The 10193-nt window shown below is 44.9% G+C and overlaps 1 protein-coding gene across 3 annotated transcripts in view; it reads left to right on the top strand.

The window, feature by feature from the left end:
• Positions 1 to 3008: 3008 nt before the first annotated feature.
• Positions 3009 to 10193, top strand: part of SCARB1 (scavenger receptor class B member 1) — a 94931-nt gene continuing 87746 nt past the window's right edge. For all 3 annotated transcript variants that reach the window (XM_074285055.1, XM_074285011.1, XM_074285036.1), the window contains exon 1: positions 3009 to 3324. In XM_074285055.1, the coding sequence (XP_074141156.1) occupies positions 3199 to 3324 (126 nt within the window). In that variant the 5' untranslated portion in view covers positions 3009 to 3198. The remainder of the gene's footprint in view (positions 3325 to 10193) is intronic.

The following is a 10193-nucleotide window of genomic DNA, read 5'->3' as shown; positions in this document are numbered from 1 at the left end:
CACAGTCATGGCACATAGTAGGTGCTATATAAATGTTATAATTATTATCATCATCTGTAAAATGGGGACATTGATAACATCAACTTCCCACAGTCTTTGTGAGGATCCAATGAGATAATAATTACTAAGCACTTGGCACAGTCTTGGCACTCGGTAGGTGCTATATAAGTGTTAGCTATTATTATTTTTGTCTGTAAACTGGGGACAATAACAGCATTTCCCTCCTGGGGTTGTTCAAATGAAATTCAAATTAGATAATATATGCTTTGCAAATCTTAAAGCGTCCTGTGGATAGTAGCTATTTTTATTATTTCACTCCCTTTGCTTCCTTTTATTTTTTCTTAATTATCTCTTCCATTCTGTCTTCTTTTTTTATGTCTACTTTCCCTCCTAATTTTCTTCATCCTCTTTCCTTTAAATGTAAAAGTATTTCCCCCCCTCTCATCAGGTTATTGTCCTGGATGTAAAAACCCAATTCCTTTCAGAGGAGACTGGTTGACCCATCTATCAAAAATCCTTTGTGTTTTGTTTTGTTTTTTTCTTTTTCCTCTTTTAAAGGACAAATACACAGTTGCACAACAATTTGGACCTGGTATTCAGCCCTACTTTCTTTCTTTGTTTTTTCTTTTTTTTTTAATTAAAGTTTTTTATTTACAAAGCATATGCATGGGTAATTTTTCCAATATTGACACTTGCAAAACCTTTTGTTCCAAATTTTCCCCTCCTTCCCCCCACTCCCTCCCTTAGCTCAGTTCTACTTTCTTGAGTGAACAAAATAATACCTGGATCTCTGAGAAACTTTATTAGAAATTAAGACCCAGACAACCATGGAAGGGAGATCTGAATGAAACATGTACAGGTAATGGTAACCCCTCTAAAACACGTGCCAATGAGGTAGTATTAAGGAAGACCCAATTGCCATGAGTTCTATTTTCTACTATAAGTGTGAGTCATTATCCTAAGAGACCATATAGCTAACTACTTTTCCTCCTCCTCCTCCTCCTCCTCCTCCTCCTCCTCCTCCTCCTCCTCCTTCTCCTCCTCCTCCTCCTCCTCCTCCTCCTCCTCTTCCTCCTCCTCCTCCTTCTCCTCCTCTTCTTCCTCCTCTTCCTCTTCCTCTCCTCCTCCTCCTCCTCCTCCATATTCTTTCTTGTTCCTTTCTTCTTCTTCCTTTCTTCTTTCTTTTTTGTTGAGGCAATTGGGATTAAGTGACTTGCCCAGAGAGAAAGAAAAACATCCCCTTTGGGGCTTTCAGTATGCTTCCTTTTGGAAGGATTGAAATCATTCCCCAAGCCATGCTACAGTGATGAGTGAGGCAATGCATTTGGCAAATGAGGGTCAGGAAAAGGAAGTACAAGGAGTAGGGGTGGGTGGCTAACCCTTAGACTACCCAGCCAGTTGGCAGGACCAAGACTAGATCTCTCAATCTAAAGCAACACCTCCCTCCCCTTAGTTTACACCACTAGAGGGCCTACTTCATTTTCATTTGCCCAAGGTCTTCTCTGGCAGTCCCCTTCCTTTAGCAATCTTAATCCCAAGGCTGTCACCTCCAACCCATGGCAGGAAAGCAGCATGCACTTCCTCAGATTATGGGTGGGGGTGGCAGAAATCGGTCTCGTTTTTGGCCTCTTCCCCAATTAGGACCCAAATAAAACAACATAACAAAACTTGCACACACCAAAAAAATAAAATAAAATAACCAAATCCCCCAAAACCCCAAACGTTCATCAACCCTGGGTGAGCCTGAATAAACCAGAGTGGACTTAGGGAGAGACCTGGGTCATTGTCCTCAGCTTCCCTTGTAACCTTAAATAAATAACTTCCCTTTCCGTGCCTCAATTTTCTCTCTATAATGTGACCCCTGCCTCCTCCTGGGAGCTTTGGGAAGATGACCAGAGGAGATGGTCAGAGCCACCATTTCTGTAGTGTTTGACATCTCCTTGGGGTTCTCCCAACAGCCTCTGCGCTGAGGACTGATGTCCTACGTTACATAACTGATCGTGGAAAACCTTGTGTGTGTGTGAGGTAGCTGGACTCATAGACATAGACCTGGAAAGGGCTTTAGGAGTTACAGATCCAACTCCTTCCTTTCACAACAAAGGAAACTGAGATAGACACAGGTTAAGTGACCTGGCCAAAGTGATACAGCGCCTCTAGAAGTCATGGCATCCAGCTTTCATAGCTGTCAGAATTATTAGGGACATACATTCAGAGGGGAGGCAGCTAGGGGCAAAGCGGATAGCGGATCCCAGACCCTGGTGGGTTGGGTGACCCCTGAGTAAGTCTCTCCCCTATTTGCCTCAGTTTCCTCATGTGTAAAATGAACTGGAGGAGGAGTAAGCCAGTCCCTATGGGAGCCTCGGAGACCTTGGAACAAGAAGATGTAGAAGCAGAAGTCAGCCTCTCACTTTATAGAGGAGACAGCCGAGGCTCCACTGCTCAAGGCTGGAGGGCTAGTCTTGGAAGCCTTCATCCGGGGGGTGAGAGGGACTTAGGGGCACAACTGCATCCCGGTGGGAAGGAGGAGTAGAGAGAAGGAGCGCCTTGTTAGAGCCTGCTAGTTCTTAAGTATCTGAGCTGGGTTTGAACCCGGGTGTTGTTATTTTTATTATTTTATCATTTCCAGACACACTGTGCGCGTAGACAAACACGTGTTCAGCTCCGGGGATGACCTCAGGGTCCCCGCTAGTTGGCAATCGATGGCCCCGTGATCCTCTTTGTCCACTGTGGAGGGCGAGGGGCCACGTGGGGGAGGACATGTCCCTGCCGCTCCCCCGGGCCACACGGAGAAGCCGGGCGCCCCCAGCTTCCCGGCCTGTTCCTGGCCTCGGGAGGGCTATCGGAGGGGCAGAGCGGAGCCCGGGGGCCGCGGGGACCCCGCCGGGCTCGCGGCGCCCCGAAGGTGCGTGGGGGCGGGCGGGCTCGGCGGGAGACCCGCCCCCCGCCCGGCTCCGCCCCGCTCCGGCCAGTAAGGGAATCCTGAGCCGCCCGCGTTGCGAAGTAAAAGCAGGCGAGGGGGCGGTCCCTCGGGGCGCAGGCGATGGCACATAAAACGGCCACGGCCCGCTGCCGCTTCTCCTTGCCCCGCAGTGTGGGGTCCGGATCCAGCTCGCCGTGCCCGCCGCCGTGCCCACCTTCCGCCGCTCGGCGCCCTGCTGTGCGCTGCGCCCCTGAGCGAGCTCGGGGGCCCCAGGTGCCATGGCCGGGAAGCTCGGAGGGTGCAAGACCATCGCGGCCGTGGGGCTGACGGGGCTGCTCTGCACGGTCCTGGGCGGTGTTATGATCTTCGTGGTGCCCCAGCTCATCAGGAACCAGATCCTCCAGGTGGGTAGGGCCGGGGGCCTCCTTCCTCCTTCTTCCCGGGCGCTGGCCCCAGGGGTGTTGGCGGACCGACCCGTGGGCAGGCAGACCCGGGCTGGGGAGCCCGCCTTGGCGCCCTGGGGCCGATTGGCTGGGCGGGTGGGAGCCTCCCGCCCGCGCGCCCGGGCGCCCGGCGCCCTGAGGAGGCGGACGGAGAGCGGCCGGGGCGGCCGGACCGGGGCCTGGACAGCTCCGGCTCGTCCGTGAGCTGGCGGGAAGGGAGACGCGCTGACGTCGGGGCCGCTCGTGCCCGCCGGACCCGGCTGCCCGGCCCGGGGGCTCTGACTTCGGGCTCCGGGGGCTCCGGGCACCGCGGGGCAAGGACAGTGAACCCCGCGAGCCGGCTTCCTGGCCGGGAGCGCGCCGGCCGCTCACCCCACCCCACCTTTCCTTTAACCCTCTGCCGCTGGGGGGCCCATTGCCTGCTATGATCAAACTGGCAGCCCGCCTTTGAATCATCGGGGTTGCAGCATGGTAGAACTAGAGCCGGAAGGGGAGCTCAGGAGTCCTCCTCCTCTCCCCCATTCTGCAGATGAGGAAATCGAGGTTCCAGACGGGTAAAGGAACTTAGCCTGGCGCCGCTGTGGGAGCCTGGGAGTACCTGAGCAGGGGCTGTCCCCGATAGGAAGGAGAGGAGGGAAGGAGGTAGGAGTCCTGTGTAAAGCTCAGGCATCCCCTGGGGAAGGGGCTGGAGGGAGCAGCCCGCGGGCCTTTGCTCTCTTTGGGAAGTGAAGTAAGCCCCACACCACAGGTGGCGTGGGCATCATCGGGCAGAGCTCAGGATGCTTCTTCAGGCTCAGGGAGGGATCCTGGGGCAGACGCACCTTAACAGCATCTCCCAGCTCTGGGAGCCAGACGGCGGCAGATGCACCCTTGCGAGGCTGCCAGGACTGCGGCCAAAGTTTCCTCCCTGGCTTGTTGGCCTCCGAACCTTTGTTTTGGTTTGCCTGGATATTGCATAGTTGGTATCTAATTAATAAGCCCCAGTATAGCAGCGCTGGCTGCCCCCCCTTTTATATGTCATGTTTCCACCAGCTCTTTTGAGACCCAGAAGAATCCTTTACGCTCCTTCGTCCCTGACTCAGAGGCCGACACCTAGTAAGTGCTGAGTAAATGTCACTCGGATGGGGCAAGCTAAATGGCCCTTTGCCAAAAGTTCCTCAGTCCCTGAACCTTTCCATAATTGCGCCCAGACATTTCCATGTCACTCTTCTGAGGCTAGAAAGACCAAAGATGAATAAATATAATGAAATATTAGTGAGGGAGAATCTTAATACCTGGGAGGTTGATAGGGGGCCTTAGTGGCCTCTGAGCAGAGGCTTGTGGGAAAATCTGAATTCGAAAGGGTGAGACCTATCTCCCCAGTGAGCTTTTATCACCTCACAGATATCAACATTTTATGTCTTTGCTCAATTCAGATCTCTTTGAAACACCAAGATGAAAATCACCTTGGGGAGATAATCACAGAATAGATCTCTCTCTCTATGTGGACTGGGGGAGTTTGACAGCCTGCAGCAGCCAAATAGATGGGAACTTCAGCATGTCACAGCATTCCCCTAGGGGATCAGAGCGTGTTAAGAGTTGGTGGCGACATCTCTGAAGCCTGAATTGTGCAGATGACAAATCCTCAGTGCAGATGTGATTTTTTCCCGTGGTCAGAAAGCCCCAAAGTAGCAGAGCCAGGATCAGAAGCCAGTTCTCTTGCTGGCTAGTCCAGAGCATCTTTGCTGCCCACTGGAGAATCTCAAAGGTCATCCTTCTCTTCCCCATTCCTCAGATGAGGAAATTGAGGTCCAAAGAAAGCTCCAGGCAATTCTATGATTTTGAATTATAGAGGCGTTGTTGAAATCACAGGCTGTGTCACTGATATAAAACTAAGATGCTAACTTTAACAAAAAACAATAACAAACTTCCCAGACTGCAGAGTCTGACACTTTGTAATTGAATAATGACAATAATTTACACAAGAGTTTGCAGAACGTCTTAGTTATGAAACTGAGATACAGAGAATGATATGCCCGGGATCAAACAAAAGGCAGGATTTGAAGCCAAGTCTTCTGTCAGACATAATGTCAAATAAGATCCTTTACCTCAACTTTGCCATCTGTAAAATGAGGAGGCATTGGAGTTAGAGGATCAGTATGATTCCTTTCAACTTTAAATGTTGTTATTCACTTGTTTTTTAGTCATGTCTGACTCTATGGGAGTTTTCTTGGCAAATATGAAAGAGTGATTTTCTTCTCTAGCTCATTTTACAGAGGAGGAAACTGAGGCAAACAGGGTAAAGTGATTAGCCCAAGGTCACACAGCTAGTAAGTGCCTGAGGCCAAATTTGAACTCAGAAAGATAGATCTTCTTGATTTCAGGTCAGACACTCTATGTACTGTACCTTCATCTGTAACAGGAGACCTCCCCCTTCTTTCCCTTCACTCCTAATCATTCTACAAATAGAAACCTGATTAACCATTCAGCAATTATTACTGGCTTGTTAGAGGAGAGAAAACATTTCTGAATACCTGCATACAATAGGCATCTGATAAATATTTTTTAAATATAATTGAGCCTGGAATTTTTCCTCTCTGGCTGATTCAATGTAATGATATAGCAGACTTCTTTGTTATAACTTAATAATAATGATAAATAATAATAAAGAAATATATTTTATTAATACCTTTTAAATATATGTCTCTCTCCTAAGGGAGTCCTTCTGCAACAAAGAAAAACAAGCAAAAAATACCTGAGAAGGAGACTCCATTGTAACCCGTCTCTGATATTCTGCTCCAATAGTTCTCCACTCTCCCTCTTCCCCTTCCCCCCTTTTTTACTCTGAGGAAGGCAGAATGCTTATTTGTCTTCTCTCTGGGACAATTATTTGTTTTTCAGTTTATTGTTTACTTCAAGTAAAAAGTTCTGCTTACTTTAAGTGACTCTTCTTTATTTACATGACTATAGTCATTGTGTAAGTTGCTTTTCCAGTTTCAATTAAATCAACCATACTTATTAAATCAACAAAACTTATTAAATATTATACAATCTCAATAACTTATTATTTATTGACATTATGTAATAATATTTAATAAATTTTATTGTGTCGGGTGGGGCAGCTAGGTGACCCAATGAATAGATGGATAGAGCTGGAGTCAGGAGGAATCACCCCAAATGCTCTTATGGAATCCAATAGGACTGAAAATGGCTAAACCCACATGCCAGACACCGTGCTAATCTCCAGGGATACAAAAAAAAGGCAATTTCTGCCCTCAATGAGCTCACAGTCTAATGGGGAACACAACATTCAAACAGATATGTAGACTCTGCCTTAGCACATGTAGATCTTCATAATTTTCACTTTTCAATTGCTTAAGGATATTTCATTGCATTCATATTCTATAGTTTTCAAAATCATTTCCCAGGCTTAGGTCACCAGCTTTATTTCCATTTGCTCCCAAAGAGTATTGCCATGAATAGTATTACCTTTTTTCTTTGACTTCCTTGAGGTATTTGTGTGTCTGATTTTGATTTTGATTTTTTTTTGTTTGATTTCTTTTAAAAAATATTTTAAAATTATGGGATAAAAGAAGCTTTCCCATAACATAGTAGGTAAAAAAGATGATTTCACATGAAACTACAAATCTACTATGTACAACTTGCATGTCTGATTTTTATAAGGCCTTCTGAAAGAGCCCACTTAGTAATGTTCACCTTGTGGATACGGGATCCAGATTGTAATTCGGAACTGGCACTTCCTACCTCTTTGACTTCGGATCAATCACATAAGATTTTTCTATTTTTTTTTTTCTATTTTTCTATATTTTTTTCTATTTGAGGTCTGTTTCCTCAACTGTAATATGGAGTGCTTGCCCTGATTGACCCTGAAATTCCTTTTCATTGCTGCTTGTATGACGACCATTTTTCCTCCCCCGTTGTCAATGAACTACGTTTGGAAATTGAGAAGACCTTGGTGATGGGGAAAGACTCGAATGTAGCCAAGGCCTTTGGGTTAGGAGGCTTGTCTGTGCGTCAATCACTCCACAGAATATCTCCTTGACTTTTGTTTTGTTATTTTTTTTTTTCAGATTTCTTCTGTTAAGTTTTGTAATCTAAATGATTGAGAGTCCAATGAGTGATGACTCTGTGTTCCTGGTTTTTTATTTTTGTGGTTGCTTCATGTTTTCTTTTGAAATTCCGGGGTAAGATAATGGTGGTGGAGGGGGAGAGAAGAGGAACATCACTGTGGCTAGTTTTTTTTTTCCTCCTCCCATCCAAGTGACCCTGTAGTGATACTAGGCTGGGGCTTCACAAGAAATTGTTTATTTCTGCAGAAATTCATGAATTTTCTCTTTAGCCTATGCAGCTCTAAGCAAGTAATGATGTGAGCCCAACCAAATTGGAATCATAGAATTCCTTTTTGGGAGTGTGAGATCTGGGAAGTCATTCAGCGAGAGAATAGATTTTGACTGGACTTTGAAAATTATAAAGCGCCATTACACAGATGAAGTGGCAATTGGATTTTATTTTTGGTCATCAGACAAGGATTCAGGTTTAGAATGTCAAAATTTATAGCTAGAAACTGTTCTCTTCCCTCCTCCTGAAGACATAAAATAAAGGAAGGCCCTTTTCTTATAAAATGATCTGGAATATGTCCACCAAAATCGTGAGTAGTCAGACATGGCTAATGACAACCTGTGTTTAGTGCTTTATAATATAATCTCATTTGATCCTCAATATAATGAGGTGGATGCTGTTATTATCTCTACTTTACAGTTGAGGAAACTGAGGCAGATAGAGGTTTAGTGACTTGCTCAGCTCCCAAAACTGGATTTGAACTCAGGTCTTCTGATTTCAGGCCCTGCATTCTATCTTCCATCTAATTGATGCGGGGACTGCATAGGACTAAGGATCATTTTTATATTTTTCTTTTGTGGTTTGCTGTGAGTAAAGACTTCATTGCTAGCTGACCAGTAGTCCTCCTTGGGTGGGTATTTGGAAAAGTCTCACAGGATGCGGAGGTGTGGAAGGGTCTGCACTCATTGTTCAGATTCCAAGTTGATTTTATTGCAGGTGGAATCATTGGCTATTTAAACATTTTTTGGGAAGCTTGACTCTATTACTTCTTCTTTTTAAAATAATAGCTTTTTATTTTCAAAATGTATCCAGAGATAGTTTTCAACTTTCACCTTTGCAAAACCCTTTTAAACATTTTTTTAAATGGACAGAAAGCACTCCTGCTGGCAATCAAATTCAAGATGGTATAAAATACCACTTATGTACAAGATACTTGGCAGGGTAATATGGCATTTAAAGATGAAGGAAAAAAAAAAACATTTCTCAGCCCCTCAAAAGCCTTACATTCTACTGGGATGTAAGCTTTAGTAAGTGGGTTACAAGGTTTCATAATGTAACCTGGTCTAGTGAATCCATTAGGGCTGATGTTCTTAATGTTTTTTTTTTAAGGGAGTCTGTGAACTTGTATGAGAAAAAACCCAACTTTATCTTCATTAACTTCTAACTGAAATTTTTCATTTCCTTCAGATATGAGTATAGTCAACAAAAGTTATTCAAAGAGAGGAGTTTGGAGGCTCCGCCCCACTGCCAAAGAAGTTCATGGTAGGAAAAGCTTGGTGGTCTAAGAGGGTGAATTGGGATACAGGGGTTCCGAGAATCTCAAGGGAAGGTAATGGGGGAAGCATTTTTCTGTGACGGTGTTAATCAATTGGAGCAAAATTAGCTCAGGAATACAAAATAACATTCCGATAGCTCTTTTAAAGTTTGCAAAGAGCTTCATCTGTAATAATCTCATTGCAATAAGATGCTCGTCTTTGCTTATTACTAAAATGCCTAGTATGATCCCTGGCCAGTTGTAGATACTTAATAAATGCAGGATGCCCCAAAAGTCTTAGTGAAATTGAAAGCTATTAGAGCTTCAAGTTGTACTTGTTGCTTGGTTGATCTCATCGAGGAAGTGGGTGCCCTTATTATTTCTACTTATCGAAGAGGAAATTGAGTTTGAGACCACTTAAGAGACTTACCCAGGGTCATACAGCTAAACCGTTTCTGAGTTGGAATCTGAACTCGGGTTTTCCCAAGTTCAAGTTGATCTCTGTTCAGTCTTTTCATATCTTTGTTGATTTGTTGCTTTTGAATCCAAAGCTGGTCATTATTTTTGCGATTTTCCAGTTATTTTTCCACCGTATCTGACCCTTCACGACCCCATTTGGAGTTCTCTTGGCAAAGATACTGGAGTAGATTTACTTAGGAATTTCTTGTCAAATATCTCCATATGATAGCTGAAAAAATTGAGACTCATTTTCTTTCCCATTCAGTGTGGCTTTGTAAGCATGTTTCCCTTATCAGAACACAGGGATTGTTTTTGTCTTAGTATTCTTGGACTTCAGCACAATCCCCAACATGTAATTCCTTAATAAATAAGGATTATTCACATATATAAATAAATAATACATAATTTATAATACATAAATATGTGCTGGCTGATCGGGTGACTGATTCAGGGTCACACAGCAAGTCAGAATTGGAAAGGTGGGATTTGAACTCAAGTCTTAGTTGACTCCTATTATATTTAGGATCTCAGACTGCGTAGTTGTGTTTCTTAGAAAAAGGCTCTCTTTTCTCCCTTGCTTCTGTGCTTTAAAACTTTTCTCTCACAGTTGACTTTTTCCTGTAACAGAAATGGGAGGGGAAGTGAGAAAAGCTTTGAGGAAGCTTCTAAGGATATGGTTTCTATCTATTTATTTGTCTTTGGGCCTCCCCTCCCATCTGGCTCAAACAGGGACTTCAACAGCATTCCCTGCTGCTGTTGTTCTTTTGGCCTGGCCTAT

Source organism: Sminthopsis crassicaudata, chromosome 1, assembly GCF_048593235.1.
Source record: "Sminthopsis crassicaudata isolate SCR6 chromosome 1, ASM4859323v1, whole genome shotgun sequence".
Taxonomy (NCBI): Eukaryota; Metazoa; Chordata; class Mammalia; order Dasyuromorphia; family Dasyuridae; genus Sminthopsis; species Sminthopsis crassicaudata.
The sequence above is the reverse complement of the archived record's forward strand: the minus strand, read 5'-3'. Positions and strand labels throughout refer to the sequence as shown.